Source organism: Stegodyphus dumicola, chromosome 4 (genome assembly GCF_044657685.1).
Source record: "Stegodyphus dumicola isolate Sdum_Otavi_A_Nest chromosome 4, ASM4465768v1".
Taxonomy (NCBI): Eukaryota; Metazoa; Arthropoda; class Arachnida; order Araneae; family Eresidae; genus Stegodyphus; species Stegodyphus dumicola.
The window spans coordinates 160,931,810-160,953,351 of NC_140771.1; the positions used below are offsets into that span (position 1 = coordinate 160,931,810).

At 35.0% G+C, this 21,542-nt stretch overlaps 1 protein-coding gene across 1 annotated transcript in view; it reads right to left on the reverse strand.

The window, feature by feature from the left end:
• The window catches only part of LOC118194752 (sodium/hydrogen exchanger 9B2-like), a 66,191-nt gene that overhangs the window by 25,315 nt on the left and 19,334 nt on the right, over positions 1–21,542 (reverse strand). Inside the window, exons 5-7 of the mRNA XM_085815702.1 lie at positions 19,773–19,948; positions 19,550–19,662; positions 13,513–13,671 (exon numbers count right to left, since the gene is read on the reverse strand). Coding sequence (XP_085671828.1) covers positions 13,513–13,671; positions 19,550–19,662; positions 19,773–19,948 — 448 coding nt within the window. The remainder of the gene's footprint in view (positions 1–13,512; positions 13,672–19,549; positions 19,663–19,772; positions 19,949–21,542) is intronic.

Below are 21,542 nucleotides of genomic sequence, written 5' to 3' on the forward strand. Positions count from 1 at the left end.
AAGCGGGGTGTGAAATGAAAGAGAGGTGGTTTCACATGTTTCGTAGAAAAGAGGCTAATTTGGCTTTGAAATACCCTCGGAATAGCCTGTGACACAAGCCAGTTTTGTTTATCTACGTTACTTTCGCCTTCCAACAAACGCCACACAAACATCTCATCCCTCATCAGTTAGCTTTGGAATTCAGTGATGAGTACATGGCAGTGTGAGTAAAAATTAGTGAGTTTGGCTCATATGTTGCACTGCATATAATTCAGCGACTCCAAGGATGAATGAAAATTATTTTCATTACACGATTCTCAAAAGTATCAGATTCTTTGGCACCGAAAGAAATGGAGAAGTAGGATATTGAAACTGAGCTGACACTTAATGAAATAATTGAGAAAGTTTCTGTATTAATGAACTGTCCTACTGTACTATCGGAAGAATTCGTTGCAGTAGTTTATGATAATGTGTGTACAGCCCCAATTATGGCAGACAAAGTTATTTTGGAGTTTGTTCAAAGCTAAAAAGATATCATTGATGCAGATTCTGATGACGAAAATAAAATGAATGCAGTTCCTGTTCCCACATCATCTGAAATGAGGAATATCATAAAAAGAATGGACAGTTATTTCGACGCACATTCCAATGGTGAAATGAATAACAAAATGTTCGACATTGAACAATTTGATGCTAAAAAAGACAATGCAAAGAAAAATATCAGATTACTTTCCCAAAACTCAATGTTTTGTTTTTCAAAAACTTCAAAATTTTGTATTAAATTAAGTTCTTGTGGATGTTTTTGTTTCATTGGTTTTTATTAAATACATGCATACATACATATCTATGTAAATAAAATGTACTCTAATAAGCTTAATTTTATTGAATATATGCTTTTTTTTTTTTCTTTTCAATATTCTTTAACACGAAAAAATATTTCAGTCCCCTCAGTTTTGTGTTAAATGATTTTCACTGCATATCTGTTGCACGTAAATTACTTTCTTACATAAAATATAAATGTATGTATAGAATAACTAAATAAATTGTAAAGGAAGTTTAATTAGCAACTATGAAATCTTAAAAAAGTACATAGTATGAAATTTATAATGGCAAATATTAAAAATAGATGAAAGTAAATAAAATTTAAATTATAGAATGTACTTTATAAAATTAATAATAAGTGGTTAAAAATATATTTTTTAATTACTTAAAACATGGAAGTTATTTGGCAGAGATTGTTGCATATAAAATTACTACTTCAAATTTTCAGATTACTATTGTTCATATTTAAAGTCTCAACTTGCAGTCTTAATCCACAGAACAACCATTGTAAAAATCACCAGTTATCATATTGAAAGATCAGCAGCATACATTTTTTCAAAATCGTGCATAATATTAAATATTGACTTTTGATAGTCAAGTTGATAAAAATAAGATGAACTGTTTTTATGGTTTTAGACTAGTAGTTTATTCCTCCATTCACTTACCACAATATTTCATTTTTTATATGCTCGGCTATCCAAAGTTTCAAGAGCTTTCCGGATATTTTTTTGTTGAGTTTTTACTGTACATACATTTCAGCATTTACATTGTCAAAATTGCACAGACACATACTTGAAGTGAATTTACTTTTACAGCTAAACACGGGAACTGGAAAACAAAAAAGTACTTATTCGGAGATTGTATTTCTTTTTCGTTCATGAAAATTAAAGTTCATTACACAAACATGCATTCACACTGCACAAGCATGTATGGAAATTCTTAATACATTTAGTAATTCTGATAATTGATTATGCATTTAGTAAATAAATCAGAAAATATCTTAATGTATAACAAATGAATAAAGTAGTTAAGCTTTTATAAAACAGAGCATAATACCACACTTACGAAGATATTTAATGTTATAAAGCTAGGTAATTTAGTAAAATTGTTCACCAAAGCAATGAATTATGAAGTTCCTTGTATATCTTTATAAATGAACTTTATTGCTGTTTTAAGCAATTAAACAACTGTTCCAGGTTATTTTAATAATTTTGAAATAATACACTAAAAGAAACATTACAATGTATTAATCTATTTGTCAACCTTGATTTTGGCACGAAAGTCTGCTGAATGCTTTCTAGTTTTTAAGCACATAGAGGCACTGCAATTCTTTCTTATTCCTTGATCTGAAGTTTTCTGTAATTGTTTTCTTTATTTAAATTGCTGTATTGGTACACATACAATTTTTGTATAGTGGCTTCAGATGTGGATAAGTTTTTCGAACACTTTCGTTTGTTTTACTGGGGTCGCTGAATTTTGCGATGAAATGCAGCACATTTATTGCCGAGTATCACCTTCCAGATTTTTCATAGTGTTAATGTATACATCAGCAGTGAATTATTCTCCTCTTTCCTCAAATACACTACGGCGATAAACAATAACCATTCACTAAAGATTTTGCGTAAATTCCCACTCATAATAATTTAAATTGCGAAAATCTTACAATTAGCACCTAAACACACTATTTAGCAGCACAATTCTTTCGAAAGCGCGCCGTAGTCTTCTTTTTCTTCTACTTCTTCTTGAAGCTTGGCTTCCCTTTGGCACCTTGTGCTCCAACTCAAAATAGCATTATTTACAAGTTATACCATTAGGACGCATTCCCTCCAATTCAGGGGGGAACGTCAGTCCGAAAAGCAAACCCGTACACAAAAGGTGCTTAGTTCTTTAAGATGTATTTGATGACAAATTTGCCTAAAAAATAATACTTCCAAGGTTTCTTACTACAATGATTTAAAAGATCAGCTAAGAGGTCAATATTGCTGATTTTCATTTTCTTGAGCATAATGTTTCTGGCGCTATCGTACTTTGTGCAGTGAATAATTGCATGTTCAGTACTGTCAATCGTATAACATGAGTCACAAAATGGCGAAATCGCTCTACGATACCTGTGGAACAGTTGAGTCGTGTCCAACATTTGCAATCTAGTTTTACTGATTGCAACTTCCATTTTCCTGCCGATGTTTAAACCCTTACTCCACTCACAGTGAACATTACAGTAGCTGAATCTGCGGCCGGTGTAAGAGGTCCGCCAGCTGTCGACTTGCTCTTCCTTAATAGTATTCTCGATAAACCTACACGCATCCTCTGCTGAAATATCCCCCAAGTTGTTCATATTTCTTCTTTTCGCAACTTTATCCGCTCTTTCATTGAACCCTATGCCCTTATGGCCAGGAACCCAGATGACTGTGAGGTAATGAAAAGACTTAATCGGCTCGAAGAGCTTAAGAATGAGAGAGTTGGATCTCCTATGAACACAGCTCAACGCGCTGATGACAGAATTGCTATCTGTAAGGATAGCGATCTTATCTCGAGGATTCAGTATCTCAAGAAGCTTACAAATGGCCCAAGCCTCAGCTGAAAAGATGGAGTTTCTATTGTCAATGCGCTGACTGACAATTGCTGAGGTACGATCTACAGCCGCAATGCCAACCCCTGTATCGGACTTGGAAGCGTCTGTAGCATAGATTTTAAACCCTTGATTCACGTAATCATTAATAGTGGAACGGAAAAATTGCTGTATCTCCACATCCGAAAGATTTTTATTCTGGAACTCATACTCATTTGTTTTGAAACAGCACTTAACTTCTTCAGAAAAATCTAGTTCATTGTTAAAGGTAATACAATTATTGAGATCTAGATCGAGATTGCTAAGCTTATCTTTAACGCACTGGCTAATGGGCTTACGTAATTTGCTCCACTTGTACTTGCAGCTTTGCAAGCAATTTTTCAGATTATCCGCAATAGGAGAGGCTGCTGACAGAGTGATATTTTTTATTAGGAACTTCATTGCGGTGATGCATCTTCTTGTTTCTAAAGCAAACACCCCTGCTTCAACATATAACAGCGGGAAAGGAGTGCTGATAGGCGCCCCTATGGCAAGTCTTAAAGCGTGATTATAAACTATTTCGAGTTTTTTCTTATTTTGTTGAGAGGTAGACAAAAGGAGACAGCTGCCGTATTCTATTCTTCCTCTTATTGTAGCATTTGCAACATTGACGAGATCCACTTTTCTAGCACCCCACCTGGGGCTCGCGATAAATTTGAAAGCATTCAGCATTCTTTCCAGTTTTGGTACTATTGTATTAACATGGACGTTCCAGCTCAATTTACTGTCAAACCACATGCCCAGAATTTTAATATGATCTTCCGTAGGGATGCTAACACCATCAAGCTTCAGAAGATTCTCTTCACTACTCCTTGTCCCGCCGAAAATAATCGATTTACTTTTCTCTGGAGAAATGCACAAGTTCCACTCTTTAGCCCATCTATGCACTTTAAACAGCGCACGCTGCAAATTACTGACTACCTTGGAGGGTGAGACATCTGCACTGTAGAGGAATATGTCGTCCGCATACACGTAGCAGTCAACATTAGCCGGGATAATTTCATAGATATCGTGCATGAAAATTGTGAAAAAAATGGGAGACAAAATGCAGCCCTGGGGAACACCGCTGATAGTATCATAGCTTCTTGAAAGAACCCCTCTCCACTTTACTCTAATAGTTCTCTGGTTTAAGAAATTGGCAATCCACAGGATACTATTCCCTTTAACTCCGAATTGCATGATTTTATAGAGCAGGCCATCATGCCAAACTGAATCAAATGCAGCTTTGAGATCGAGAGCCACCAGTTGAACAACTTTCCTTTGCTTCCTGTGGTGCAGGATACTACTGAACAATTTGTTAAGCAAGACCAGGCAACTTCTATTTGGAATAAAGCCGTAGTGCATTTTAGAGAGTCTTTTACTTTGCTGGATCCTCGGAAGTAATCTATTGAGGATCATCCTTTCCATGACTTTGGCAAGAATTTGCGTTAGCGAAATAGGTCTGTAGCTTGAAACCTGCGCACTGTCACCCCCAGGTTCCAAAAACGGAATAACAATAGCTTCTTTCCAATTCTTAGGGATAAGACCCAGATTCCATGACTTGTTGTAGGCCTCGAGGAGTGCATACTTGCAATCATCAGCTAAAACTGTAATAGCATATCTTGTAAGGTCATCTTGTCCCGGAGCAGAGTTTTTGAGGCTCCTGATAGCTTTATCGAGCTCAAAACCTGAGAAGGGGTTATTAATACAGCTACTCTCTTCGTCACTGAAATCCAGGGGAATGAACTTTTGAATAGTGAATCTTGAATAATATTTAGCAAAAACTACACTTTGCTCTTCGGGTGACCAGGCGTGGCCATTCTGGTACTTTAAGATGTTGTTAGAGAACTGGATCTGACTTTTGTTGTTCTGAAGATTTTTAACTATCCTAAATAAATTGCCGTCCTTTCTGGAATGACTACAAATTTTTTCCCAATGAAGCCTTCTCTTGATATTAATGACCCTCTTAAGGTAAGCATTCCATTTCTTGTAAGAGATCCAGTAGGCTCTTGAAAGATGAGCTTTAGCGAGTCTAAGACATTTCCTTTTCTGGCCAAGAATGAAGTTACATTCTGTGTCCCACCACGGGCTGTTTTTGCGTTGAATCTCAATTTTTTTGAGGTTCTCCTTTTTCGTGGCGCTCAAGATTCGGTTGAAATTTTCCAGGATCCTTTCTTCAGGGCGCAAAGCCCTGAATCTGTTACTGCTTTCTGTAGCGAACTTCTTCCAGTCATGGCGAACGAATATTCTCTGGATGCCAGCAGCTGAGGCGTTGTTATCATTTGCAAAATTAATTTTTATAGGGTAGTGGTCACTGCTAAAGGGATCAGGAGAAACTTCCCACTTCAATTGTCCATAAAGCTCGGCAGAGCACAAAGCGATGTCAATGCACGATTCAATTCCTCCAGGGCTTACATGAGTGGGCTTCCCTGTATTTAGAATGCAAAGGTTGTTGTTGTTACACCACTCCAAAAGCACTATACCCCCTGCTGACATCCTGCTTGACCCCCAAGCCGGGTTGTGACAGTTGAAGTCTCCTAAGATAATAAACTTGCTGGGCAACGAAGCCAGAACTTTATCCCACTCTTTCACGCTAAACTGGCCATTGGGAAGGTAAACATTGATCACTGAAATATCGTAACTATTTGCACGGAAATCTACTCTCATAATTTCCCCTCCCGCTAAATCATAACTGCTATCTTGTATAAATAAGCTTGCCCATTGTTTCTTGATAGCAATCATTAGACCCCCGCCTTGGTAGGTGCTTAATCTATCTTTACGAAAAATAACTTTTCCGGGTAAGCAAAAATCGTCTAAATTAGAAAGCCAGGTCTCCTGAATAATTAACACGTCGCAGAAGAATTCTTTCCTGCTAATAAAGTTTCTTTTGTTGGAGATACTTCTTGCATTCCATGAACAAAACGTAGGTCCCATCGAACTAGATGAGAAAAGGAAACAAAAGAGAAGCAGGGGAAAAAAAAAAAAAAAAAAAGAAACTTATTTCATGAGTATAGTCTCGGTTTCTAGCCTTGGCCAGACTTTTTTGGTATGCTCATGTCAAGCTTGCTTTGAATGCAGGCTTCCCTTATTATAGGTTCTGATTTAGAATGGGGCTTCTTGCCCTTACTTCTTGCTACTTCTACTTCCGTATTATGCTTATCCAAATCCAGGTCACTGTCAGACTCAAGAGCTCTTTTCCCAATATGCTTATCTCTAGTGCATTCTGATATCTCGCTCAATTTTGTATTGAGCTTGCTGAACATGCTTTCATATTTTTGATCCAATCCTGCTAAGATTTTTTCGAAGTAGTCAGCCTGCTGTTTTAACGCACTTTCAAAAGATCCTTGCAGCGCAGCTATTATTGGAGTCATGACTTTCAGGAAATCTTCCTTTGCAGGAGTAGACATGTGAGCTCCTGCTACCTTCGCATAGGAATTTTTGCTTGCTACAGCCTGCCTTGCTTCTACTACGGGAACATGAAGGTCAGCACTATATTTGAGAATATTGCCCTCTTCGATGTATTTGGGACAATTCTTCGAGGATGCTTCATGTGAATTACTGCACAATGCACACTTGATCTGCTCGCTTTGGCACTGTGCCCTGGTGTGATTTTCGCTACATTTGCTGCATCTGACTAATCCTCTGCAGCTTTTAATCCCGTGACCAAACCTCAGACATTGAGCACATTGCCTTGGATTGTCGTAGAACCTTGTGATCCTATGTCTTGTCAACCATATTTTTACATATTCTGGCAAGTGGTGTCCTGCAATCGTAACAAGTACTCTTTCTGAAGGTTTCTTATTACTGTCAGAACTTTTCGCTAAAAATCTTCTTAAATTCAATACTTCAATCTCATTATTATGATTTAACTCGTTAGCTAGTTCAGAGAGCTCAACTTCTACTGGAATGGATGATAGAAGAAATTTGCTTGTCAATTCAGACACGGCAAGCATCGAGGAGACCTTAACATTATGCAATTCAAATATGTTTAAAACTTGCCATGCACATTCAGCCACCGAGGTATTTATTAGAAGCCTTCCATCTCTTATAATTTTTATGAAGTCAATATTTTTGACTAAAGCCACTTTGCTAGATATCTCATCTTTCAAAATTTTAGGATTGTTTACGTTAATATTCTTCCCTATGCCTTTAAGAAAAACAGTGTAATTCCTTATTCCTTTTTCATGACAAATTTTTAATAAACGCTCTGACGATAAGGGCGGTTTGTACTGACAGTCCAGGTCAGAGCTCCATTCCATCCTGCTTCATCACACTTGTGTCAGAGCGCAAAAGGAAAATTCTCCTACCTGAAATTTCACTGAAGAAACAAAACCAGGAGAACAAGACACTCTGTTACTAGCTTTATTTAAAGCACAAATTAAACACCACAATACGGGAAGAAAACCCGCACTTTAACACGTTGCACTTCGCCGAAGTAAACAAACGCGAGTCGAAAAATTCACCACACAGCTTCGCGTTCTCAACGAATTTTCAATCCTTACACTACGCCGTAGTCAAACGTGGGGTAGGCGTCTTGCCAGGTGAAACTAGTCGATATTTCCGTGACGTCAAAAATTCGAAAAGTGGGATAGGGTTTGGAAATACGCGATACGGCGCGTAATAGTACGTGGGCGGCAAAAATCAGGGGCGGCCGCACTTTTGCGATACCACGACTAAAGGGGCGGCCGCACTTTTGCGATACCACAACTAAATATTTTAAATTTATTCTAAGTACTTGTCATATGTAAGTACTTTTTTATACTATTTATCATATGTAAGTATTTAGTGAATGTGAAATAAAAATTTTATTAGTGTTTGACTACATGCCAGATGAACTCAAAATTTTGTCTGAGAAAGTAAAATTAGTGCTACTGTCTTTCTAAACTGCCGTTCTTCCTAATATTATTTCTTAATTTAGATCTACAGATCACTATAGTTACATCACAGTAAAATTAAATTGTTACTATAGTTACATCCCAATAAAATTAAATTGTTACTGTCTCATATAAAAAGTAATAAAATTTCAAATAACAAACAATGAACAAACTTAATCATTTATTTGAAGAAACCATTGTAAGGAACATCAATTATGCTCTCATCAGTAACGTAAAATATCTGTAACATGACTGATTCAATTTATTGAGCTGCGGTAGAATTTTTGTGTATGGCTAATTTTTGAAGGCATTACATGGAGAATAAACTGAGATATTATAGTAAATGTAAAAAAATTTAAACCTAATTTGGTTTCATTCATATTGCATAACTTCTAGATATTACGTTAACGTTCCCTTATTATCTATATATTTTCTTATTCCTTTAAAACTATTCTTAAACACCACCATTAATTTGTAAGGCAATGATTAGGCCTAAAGAGCTCCTCTACAGCAGTTACTTTTAAATAGGGCTCAGCGAGTCAAGACATTTGGCACTTGCTATTTTAGAGGCTAATTTTGGCTTCTAAAACTCTCAGCAGAGATTGTTTGAAGAAATACTCTGAATTGTATTCAACGTTTCACAGAATTATGAGAACAAGATGACAAACATTTCCGCCCTCTTGAAATATTTCGATTTCTAACATTACGCAACAATTTTCATTAAATTTCTATAAAATTACGCTCTTGTATGCTTCCAAGCACTGTCAATAATAAGAATGCATTTGTGGAAACTAAGCTTGTAAATCCTTGACACTACAGCTGTAATGCAATAGATTTTGGTCAAAGAGCGCTTGTATTTTCACTTAAATTTACTGAAAATATTTCGGAAGAATTGCTTTACACAAATTCAGAGGCCAGTGATTGATAGTTGATCCAGAAGGGAAAGGTCCTCAGTGGAAAGCTTAAGAGTGTCTTAAGAAGAGAAATCCTAAATCATTTTCAATAGAATTGTAAGGTTTATCGATGCAGGAGGCGTGAAAAATGCGCTATGTTCTCGCAGAGATTCGAACGCCGGACCTCCCAATTAACCTGTCGGGCGTGCTTCCAGATACACCACAAAGGCACGCGGAAGAGAAGGAGAAGATACCTTATGTACTCCCTTATTTAAAGGGGAACTGGGGATGGTTTTTAGTTTGATTCGATTTATTTTGATTGTGGCAAAGCACTCGAGGGCTGCCTGCCTAATGGGAATGATGCCTTCTTTTAAGACATTCTAAGGAAAACTGGCTCGTATACACGTTAAACCTAGGAGAAACCACGAAAACGCTCATGCAGCCAGCCTGCTCGCAGGGAATCGATTCAAGGACCGAACTATCAGTGTTCAGATACTTATCATTAGATTATTTTAGCTGCTAATGGCCCTCGCGACTGGATATGAGGATATCCAATCGCCAAATCGTACTAGTGATAAATTCTTGCCCACCACCTTTAGCTCGGGCGCCACTTATCCGCAGGAAACTTATCCGCAATACCCTCACCAGGATTCGAATTTCGCACCTACGTCAGACATGCTTCCAGCTGCAGCACGTATCCATGCGGAAAAGGGGAAGAAAGGAAGCATACTCGACGCGTATTTGAGGAGTTTAAGGTTCAAGCCCCGGTGAGGTAACTGTAAATTTCTCACGTCTGCTTCAAAGTAATCTAATGCCTCTACAAACTCTTTAAACAAAGACTGGTTAGCAGAAATGGTTGTGGAGCGAACCAGTTGTTGAAGCTTCTCGAGTAGTGTTAAAAGGTATTTCTTCCTTTTTAGCATGCATTCGTGGTGTAATGGTCAGGCACGCTCGGCGCGTATTCGAGAGGTCCGTGGTTCGAGTCCCAGAGAGGGCACTGCTAATTTTTCATGACGCCTGTTATCAAAAGTCCTAATGACTCTGCAGTGTTGTCAAATGACGCGCTTGTAACACCCTGACATGGCATTCAAATCAAGGATGTGCGCGTCGGATTCTCGAATCGAATTATTGCACTTTTCCTCTCTTAAGAAAAGTCTTCTTTTACTATATTAACGTAATAAAAATCACGATTTTTCAGATCATAAAATGATTTTCGACCCTATTAGTGCTGGATTTTGGAGGAAATTACCTAAGCCATAAAAGCGAAATGCAAAAAGCTCATGAATTTATTATAAGAACAGAGAATTATGATATATGATGAGTGAAATGAAAATTATAACGGCGAACATTTTCTAGCGTATAACTAGATACTTTTGTCAATTCCATTAAATTGCAAACCACAACACATGTGAAGCAGACAAAATCTGGAAAAATCTTTATAAATATAATAATAATGCACAGGTTGATTAGGACTATAAGATATAACTATAAAGACTCCTTGAGCAGATAAAATATCATGCAAACTCACAAGCACATATGTTATATCCAATATTGAGTGCACAAAGAAGACAAATTAGAAGAAAAAAAATATTTTGTTATGGAATAATATAATTTAATCAACATCTTGAAGTGCAGTTGCTTTCAGACGACTAGTAATCAAATAAACTTAAAAAAAAAATTACACATTTCAAGGAAAAATTATTATTTCTATACTAGTAAACGTATTGCCAGTAGACCAGCAAATATCATGGCATGTGCTTGGATTTAAGGTAACCAAGATTAGAGAACAGCATGATAAATTCTTAGAAGACATTCATTATAAAATCAGAAATTTACTTTTAAAACAACTAAAGTTATATTTACGAAGTTTTTCTTTCTCGAGAATGCCTCAGTAACTGGAACTTGATTCTATTATCACTGGTCCTGTCCTCCACGATTCTGTTATTCAAGATCTATTTTCCATGATATATCGAATTAGAAACGATGTGCGTTTATTGGTTTGCGCTATAAGGTACCGAAGTACAAGAAGAGAATATCTAGGAGAATATGAATGAAGCCTGTAAAATAGCTAGATACATTTTTCCCATGTATACCATTATACAAACTAAAGTTCAAATCCTATCAGAGAGCCTTTTTCTTCAAATATTTAGTTTGTGATGGCCGAACAATATGTCTGATACACCATGACCTTCTCTAATAAGCAAAGCAATAAAACTCTTTTATCTATGTTAAATATTTTTATAATAAATGGAAAAAGAAGTTTTGATAACAAATTTGGGTGCCATTTCTTGTATAAAAATAGAGTTTTGTTTTAATTTAATCTTTTTCTAAATGTGGTAGTAGGTAGTTTTTCGAAATGTGGTAGTAAGTAGGTAGTAAGGAATTTCATTAGTTTAAAATGAGTAAACGCTGTTAGGACAAAGATGTGTAACAGGTCAAATCCATAACTTAGGATGCCTATAAAGTCCGTGGAAAATTCGTCCAATAAAATTCGTTCAGCTTAGTAACTACTGAAGCACCACATTAATGCTCTTATGTTGTAAAGATTACATACATGGTTATAGGTCATGATGCGACTCAAGCAAGAACTTCATGAATATTGACGTAGTAGAAGTATAATTAAAAATGGAAAGGTTTCATGTCTTCTTCATGCATAATATGAATATGATCTAGTTTTTCGTAACATGTTCTCTATCAAGGCAACTCCCTCTCATAAGGCAGATAACCCTTGCTCGCTTTGACATAACCTGTTATCACAAATAAACATCGAAAACTTTCGTCGCAATGGAATCAAATAAATAATTAGAAGCTAACATTTGGAAAGACATTGTTCTGGAAGTTTGTTCAACTTTGGGCTCTATTATGGGTTTGGCTACGGAAACTGTCTGGTTAAAGGAATTACATAGCCTTATTCAATAACCTAACTTAACTTAGCAGGACAAAGAGTATTCAGTGAGAGTCGGAACACATAGAGAAATGCATTCATTAGTCATACAGGAATCGAATTGAGAAGTATAAGAATTATTTGCTGCCGCTGTTCTTCTTAAATAACATTCATGACATCACATCTTCATCTCCTCGCAAAAGAAATTTTTATGCTTGTGGAACTTCCTCCACCAGCTGCGGAAAAAAAAAAAAAAAAAAAAAAAAAAAAAATCTGAAATGTTTCAGATTTTAAATTACGTCCAAAGGGGCGTTTTTTTAACGTTTTGAGTGTTACCTTTATTTATTAAATATCATGTTCTTTGCACTTAAACCATAAAATTCAGTTCAAGAGCAATATCGCAAAATAATGTTAAATTAAGCATATCTTTAGAATTTCCGATATACACAGTCTCGCGAGCTGGAGATAAAAGTATTTTTTTTCTATATAACGTTGCCATTTCTTGCTTTTAAAGCATTGAGTTTGTAAATCAAAAATTCGAAACTACAAATGAAAGTTTTACAAAATATAAAATCTATAATAAAACAAATTCCAAATTTGGGATTTCAGATGCCCATATTCGCAGTAGGATTTCGTCATTCAAAATTCTATGGCTCTATGTACCATTGTTTTATCACAATGCGAGAAATAGACAATCATTTATGCAGATTTTTCATTATTTAATTTCTTCAAATATAATGCAGGACTCTAATATTTTGTGGCAACAGTTTGAAAAGTGAACCGACGTTTATGAGTCCGACGCAAAATCGCAAAACGAAAACAATAGTCCTTCAGGGACAAAGCCCCTTTGGACTAAAAAAAAAAAAAAAATGAAGTAAAGGACTCGAAAGCAATTTGTTATTTTTTCTCGGCGTTCGGCTTAGCTTCTGCTTTTCATCGTTAAAAGAATTAGGCATTTTAATCTTCTAAGGTAACTTACACGTATTTCCCTACCTTCAATAGACGGACACTTGCACAGTAAGCATATCCTATACTATGCTCGGCAATGGCTAAACCCATAGGTCATTTATTCGTCTCACCACGATAACGTTGCCCAGATATATGGCATGGGGTAGACCTATATTGCAGACCCGGAAAGGAACGATAGACAAGTACAAACAACCGTGTTTTCTCTGGGATTCGAAACCGTGTTCACTGATAAGAGGCAGTCACCACCCTTAGTCATCGTACCAAACAGCTTGACACTAAGATAATTACTCATACGAAGATGTTTGTCCTTTTTTGATATAAACATGTATTTCTCTATATAAAAAAAGTATCTAACTTATTTCATTCCTATTTTACCTGTATTAAATTGTGATTCTCTTCCCATAGAAAAGTATAGTAGAAATCCAATTAATCTTAATTTTCAGATTGAAGTGTAATTATTCTTTCTTTTTATTGCAAAATTTCAGGCAAAATAAGGTCACTTACGAAAATTTCATTCTGTTTTCTCCACTGAAGTGAAGCTATGAATGCCAGACTCACACAGCCCAATGCTCCGGCACCAGGATATCCAGCTCTTTTACTTGTAAAAATGAAGCTTAGTCCACCGAAGCATAGCAGAAGTATCCTATAGTATACCATTGTAGGCTACAAATGAAATATTAAATATTAAAAAATCTGATGTGCACACCACATGACTTCCTCGCACAGAATATTAAATTATACTCAGTTTTTCTGCGTTTCATTTAAGTATATTGAATTAATAGTTAACGAATTTTGAATTAAATCTACTTCATCGATAGCACATAAACCACAATAGAATAAATGTACTCTTAAATTTCACCATATTTATTTACCACAGCGACATTTCGGCGCTAGGTTCACTTAACAGCGTTAAATCACATTCATTTTATAACTCAGAGCGCACAAAAATTATATCATCTCAAGAATTACCACAAGTTCTATTCAAATACTATAATAAACTTAAAACAATGGATAAAAGAAATTAAACAAATGAAAAAGAAACAGTATTTCACAGACGATTCAACGCCGCTTACCTAATGCGCATACACTACTAATTAATCCAGTTCTCACTTCCCGGCAAGGCAAAAGTACATAAAAATCCAAACATTTTCATTAAAAATTGAAAGATATAGAAAAGCATAAAACAACAAGTACAGTTAAAACAGTTGAAAAACAATTTTTACAATTAAAATTATATTTTCTACGCAAAAGCCAGCTAATAACTTAAATGATAATTCCAGAATGAATTAAACATAATTTAATTCGCAATAATAAATGAAGTCGTTACTTTGTTGTTGCGAAACTTAGTTTCTCTAGATTGGCAACAAATCCACTATTCTGCTAAGTTTCAAATGTAAACAAATATGGCCGCTATGGTAAACAAAATTTAGGCTTATCCGCACTTAAAAAGCTTTTAAATTATTGGTAATTATACAACTATAACATGCAGGTTAATTAAAGGCATAAAAACCTTAACCAGAAGATAAGAACAGCATAATTTTTAAAGCAAAAATTGCACAATTTACAAACATATAAGAATAAAGAAACTAAGCTCACTGAGCCGATTAACAGAGTGGATATATATATACACATATATTTATCAACTTTTGGTGCAGCCGATTGCAACCGAAATGGGATGTGCACATCTACATGTTATGGCAGTCCTATATACAAAATTTCAACGTTCTCAGGCTACTTGTTTTTGAGTTATGCGAGATACATACATGCATACGTACGTACGTACAGACAAAAAAATCCCTTCTGAATCCATTTTAAGTCAATTTCATAATGAGATTTGGGGGGGGGGGGAGGGCCCTTTATTCTGTTCTTACGTACAGATGTCAAGCAAAAATATCGTTAAACTGTATTCAATAGCGGTCAAACTAGATATTTTCGTTGAAATATGGTACCCGGAATTTTTCGTGAGAATGTTGCACAATTTATCAGCAGATAATAAAAAGAACTGAGCTCACGGAGCCGAGTGATAGAATGGGTACGTATATATATACTTTTGGTGTGGCCGACTGCAAACAAAAAGGGAGGTGCACAACTACATGTTATAGCAGTCCTACATACAAAATTTCAACGTTCTGATGCTACTCGTTTTTGAATTATACAAGACACATATATACATACATACCTACGTACAGACGCCATGAAAAAAATTGGTTCAGAATTCATTTTAAATCAGTTTTATATTTTTGAGTTATGCGAGATATATACGTATGTACGTACGTACTACATACAGACTTTATAAAAATTTCTTCTGAATCCATTTTACAATCCATTTTGGGAAAGGTTTTTTATTCTGTCCATACGTACAGATGTCACGCAAAAGTATCGTTCAAATGGATTCGAGAACCGTCAAAATAGATATTTTTGTTGAAATATTATACCCGAAATTTTTCGCGATTACAATACTTCCTTTACTTCGTACAAGGAAGTAAATATAGTGAGCAGAATTGGGAAACATTCATCATAGTCTTCAAGGAAAAAAATTTAAAATGAAATCATCTTGACTTAAAAAAGTTTAAGGAGAAAAAATAAACTTTAAAGAATAAAGGCTTGGAGAAATTAGCTGTAATTAGTGAGCATCGAGCCGAACGAACTAACCACTTAGCTAGGAGGGAGACATATATATATATACATATATATATATATTTGGCTTTCATAATTTTTCAACATAAATGCAACACAAAGGGTAAAAGCGTATAGGAAAGTGTTTAACATTAATATGGCTCTTAAGTCACATAGTCATTATATCTTAACTTAGCAATGCAAGGTGAATGTGATGGAAATATCATAAGGTAGGATTTAATGCGAGAAATGATGATGTGATAATTATGCCAGTTGATCTTTCTTGAAGTTCTGTGCAGGCGAAAAAGCTGAGATATTGATGGAAAGCACTAATAAAAGTATTTCTTTAAGTCGTAGGAATGGCAGACCCGGCTGTAGCAACCATCAAGGATGGCGTCCTAGCTGGAACCGAAGTTGGAGAGAAGACTGAAATCATCCCTTTATTAGAGGTCTTCGACCTAAAAAGGCCTTTACCAATGCATTTCACATATTCTTTTGGGCGATCAGAAAAAATGTGAGTCTTGGAAAAAAATCCTATGATGGAGCAATGTAATTGCCGGAAGGGGAAGTCAAAGAAAAGCCTAAAATAGCGCATGTAGTTACGCCTTTTCAGATCGGCTGAGGCCCAAATCTACAATGATGAAGTCTGTAGAAGTTGTGGCTAAACTTGCTCGGCTAGGATTCCACCTGCTTCGTAGTAGGATTCAATCTTTCTTCTGAGAACTGAATCATACTTTTAACTGATTGGAAGGCTGTGATCATCTTTTCTGTTATTGTCTTTGGTTGTTTTATTTTTCTTGGAAGAAGCGTAATATCGTTCCTGAGATGAAAAACTTTGGGTGCTTTATAAATGACTAAAACGTCTGCTATTTCTTTCTCAGAAGAGAGATTTTTCTTTAGATTATTCCTGTATTTTTCAAATCTCGGGATATCAAACTTTACTTTATTATAATATAAATTCATATAGGACCTGGAAATCACCTTTTTTATGTGGTTCTTTTTTATTTTATATTTTCTTTAAATTTTTGAAGCTCTTTAGGAACCGATGTGATTTTCTGAACAAAAGCGACAAAGAGGTTTTTCTTCAGATTTTAATCTGCATATGTTGCTTCAGTCATTTTTGGAGCATTTACAACATCACCTTTTGTATCAATTGCGCTGCATGTGACCATATTCCTGGCATTTGAAGCATTCTACTGGACGTTTCTTCGGATAATATTTTTTTATCCTAATACTGAAATTGAAGACATTGTTTAATTAATAGATTGCTTTTCTTTCAACATTTCTTTTTAGTAGTCAGAAATGTCTGCGGTCCAAGTCATAAGGAGTGGCTTTTTCACTAACAGTGCTCGGCATATTCTTAGGAATTTCTTTAATAGAAGACTCTGAGCTGATTTGAAAGGTGTGGAAGCTAATCTGAGCTTTTGTAGGTTTAAAAAAATATACATGTAGTCATCTACTGATTTATTGAACAGATAAATTAATATTGCTTGAGCCTTGAAATTGTTTTTGCATGTTTCCTGCGGCATTTTGTCAATAGCGTTTCCTTGAGTAATCTGTGTTTTTTGTATATGCTGATTTCCGTATTTTCAGTATTTTTCATTATTTTGGGAAGAAAGAATTACTTTGGACTTTGTTACTTTGTTCTATTTCTGTAGTTTCTTTATTTTTAATGGGAGATCTGCATCTTCGAGTGGGAGTAATCCACTGGTTTTCGGGAATTGTTTCCAAGAAAAAATTTGTTTCCTGCGTTTTGGATAGTGCTGTGAACGTTTGAGGAAATTTAAACTGTAGATGATGTATCGTTCTGGAGATACTCTTCTAGGATTATCTTGTTGTCTGGCTGGGAAAAAGTTTTCGAATCATCTCAAATGCAACGCCTGTACTCATGGACATTAGATTTACAGATTCTTGATTTAAGGTGCTAGTTGTTGCCTTAATCTTCTTTGTTTTTTTTTTAGATTTGTTGCCAGAGTTTTTTGTATCCGAATTCGGTTCTTTAAGAAAATCGCTGATATTCAGCTTTCGACTTCGGTTCATTTGGTAGGATAATCTGTGTCGAACTCGTCCGTAACGTCATCATTATCATGCTCACAAAAACTTATCTGGCGGAATTTTTCTGACCATGAAGGGTAAGAGAAAATATACTTAAGGAGGACGAGTAGACAAAAATTCGTGCGTCGCCCGGCGACGCTAAACCTCTGTGTTGATGAAATTGAAGGGACAAGGCGTTTGTTATTAGCTGCAGAAAAATATGCCGCACTAACATCCATTCACGGAGCGAGGTCTTTTAGCTAAACTTAAGATTGACTAGCAATAAGCAGGCGGAGTTTGAAATGCATGATTACCGATGTTTCAGTTTTAGAAAATAAACTTTGAATATTATTTATATTAATATTTTGAATAATAATATTTCGACTAATAATATCATTTTAATAATATTATTGAAATAAATAATTTTAAAATTTAATTATTTACTAAATGTAAAATAAATTTTGACGCTTTTTAATTAAGTGGGCTTAATGTTTTGATCCGAATGAATCACATAATTACGAACACACCAGGATGCAAAAACTCTGCAGTTTAAAAATTCTTGTAAACAATAAATACAAAATTAATACAATTATTAAAACGTGCTATGTTAGCATATGTTACATAATGAGCAAAACAGTCATTTATTAAAACGTAAGCTTTAATAAATGACTTGTGCATTAACAAACATTTTAATAAATTACAATTTTTACTCATTTAATACATTATTTCCTGGAAAGCGGCAATGTATTCAGATGGTTTCAACAAAATAAAGTATTCGCTCTATTAGTACACAAATAAGTTGAATTCAACTGAGAAATGTGTGTAACTTTCCCCAAATTAATAAGTAATTACGCTACATACTCTGCTACCTTCTGAAGCTGTAAAAATTCATCCTTTATGGGAAAAAACGATAAGACAGTGTTCCCCAAAATGAATAGAATTATTATTTAGCAATTATACTGCACATTGGATATTTCAGTTCCCTTTAAAGTGTTCTTCACCAGCACAGATAAACTTTCTCCACTGCTGCAAACATGGAAAAAATGGTAAGACTCTAGACGCAGAATACTATTCAAGGCAAACAATAATTTTCTGGCACCACATGTATACCACTGAATTGCTTTTGGGGAGCTTCCTTTGTTCGCAGAACCAGGGGAAAAAACTGCATTGAGCAAGATTTGATGAGTAGCATGAATAAGATACAAACTTTTATCTTTCAAAGAATTATCGGATGAAGAGTTTTTTCAGAAATCTGGTCAATGATTCTTTGATGATCGTTTATTTGTACCCTGTCTCACTTTCTCAATGTTTTCCTCATTTCTGCTCGTCACTGAATGTTCAAATGGTAGCAGTTTTTATTTGATATTTTTAAATCTGGAAAACCACTCTCTCATTTGCAGTTTAGTTTAAAGCATCATCTTTAAAGGCTTCCCGAAGCATAAAAACTGTCTCAAATATAAGTTTCTTTTACTTCTTTAATTTCCATTTAAATCCAAACTACTTTAATTTCCATTTGACGGGACTAAATTACAAATCACTAGATGTCAGGACATTGAAAAAGGCTCACGCTTCCTCTTTGCTCTTTGTGATCACATATTACAAAAAGGAATAGCATTGCAAGCAAAAACTGTCAACTGTCACAAATCAGCACCGAAGAGAAATCGCGGTACGCAGATTTTGATACCAGTCAACGAATGGGTGAGAGAAATCCTACGATAATAAGATCTAATGGAACGAAGTACTCGTTTGAAGCGCTGTCATTCCGGTTTTTTTGGGATGGAGAGGATTATTAAAATACGTAGTTATTAAAGTAGTAGCTTTTTAAAATTACAATGGAACATTATATTTACTTCAAGTCTATTAGAAAGCAAGTTTTAAAGAGTCAACAAACCTTTGGAGTATTTATTTCAGGAAGAAACCATAACAGGATACCACTCAAAGCTCCCAAAAGAAATCCAACGAAAGGTTCCAAAATCCTTTTGACCAGAGTGACTATGAGACTATCTGAAAAATATCAAACTTAGATGGAAGTCGCAGTAGTAGCAATAGAAATAAAATGATCAACAGAAATTAGAACTTCTTTAATTTCCATTTGATGTGACTAAGTTACAAACCATTAGATGTCAGGACATTGAAGATCAGAGTGAAACCTGTAAGAGCTGCAATATTATCGAGGGAGACAGAAGCCAGAATCAAAGTTGGTATTCCTTTGGCTAAACCTAACCGTTTTTCTTCCAGTTCTGTCATACCTGGCACAAGAATAGCAGCAGACACAGCAGCCACAATGAACCTGAAAAGATATTTTTAAGTAAAAAGATTTGTTTAATATCTAAAAATGTTAAGCCGTAATTATATTCTCATACGCAGTATGGTTACCTAATACAACAGAATGCACCTAATCCTAGTATTGGTAGATGCACCTAGTAGTATTAGGTTCACCTTTTAATAGTATTAAATACATTCTAGTGGTAAAAGCAGGGACTGAAGTATTCTCTTCCACTGTGCTATTTCCAGCTGCTGAAGATTATTGTAGTTAATTAGAAAAGGAGTAACTGGGGTAATTAGATGTTGCCTACTCACTAGGTACCTAATGCTCGTAGTAGGCATTTATACGTTTTAAGGTTCCCCTTACCAGGAACTATTTATAATTATTTAGACTCTTTATTATGGAGGCACCTAATAGGTGGGCCACTATCGCCTTCTATGAAGGGAACGGACAGTTAAAACCATGCCTTCTCCGGGATTCCAGGCCCTTCGATACCGCAGTCAAGCTTCCCTAACCACTATACCTTTTGAGCGGCTCTAAAACTAACATTAAATTACGTTATATATCGTGTAAATTATCTGGAAACCTAACAGAATATTTTCAAGTAAACATGATATCAAGTATGGTGATGCCTTCGCCTTTCTTTTGTTCCATTTGGCTTTAAAGCGAGCGCTTCAGGATTCTGAAAATAATATTAAAAGGAACTACTTTCACAAATATGAGTCAGATTCCTGCGTGCGTCGATAGCGTCGTCGCAAATGGAGGAACAAAAGCATCACTAATAGAAGTTTTTTTTTTTTTTTTTTTTTTTTTAGAAAACAAGAGCTAAAATACATATTGAATATCAATAAAAAGGACCAATATATGACAATTACAAACGAACCACTAAATCTAAATTACCAGTTTGGAGGTCAAATGTACAAAATTTCATCAAGACCAGAAAACTGTGGATTTGTATGAATTACACACACACACATATATAAACTCTTCTTTTTATAGATGATTTTAATAGATCCAGCTAGAAAAATCCAGTTAGTAATTAAAAATAATTAAAATGAATCTGGGTTTATTGTTTTTTAATTGCTTAGTTTGTCAATTAATAACAGAATAAATCTGAAAGAAAATTAAATACGTTATGCTTTACTAAGACAACACTACCGTGTGAAAGATTAAAATATTTTAATTTGGACGAAGCAAAACAATTATTTTAAATCCCTGAATTTGTTAATTAAATTTCGAAAGACAAACCTGTTGTGAGTGGCAACATACTTTTCTTTTGTCGCTAAGTTCTCTGACTGAATTTGCAGAATGGGAACACAAAACTTCACGATGACCGATGACACACTGCTTTTGTCGTATTATATTATAGATTTAACACTTTAATTCTTTCGTTTGCTCTTTTTCTTTATATGACAGTTCTATGATATAACGCGAAACAGCTTTCAATTGCCGAATTCTAAATATTTATCAAAAGAACTATTAAATTTCCTGAAAACCAGTATATTTAAAAGGATCTTTCGACAGGCAAATTGCCTTACCTGTTAAGATACTGCGCGTTATTAAAAAGAATAAACCTGATAAAAATTCTTAATAACGTAACTGATATCTCTTTCAGCTC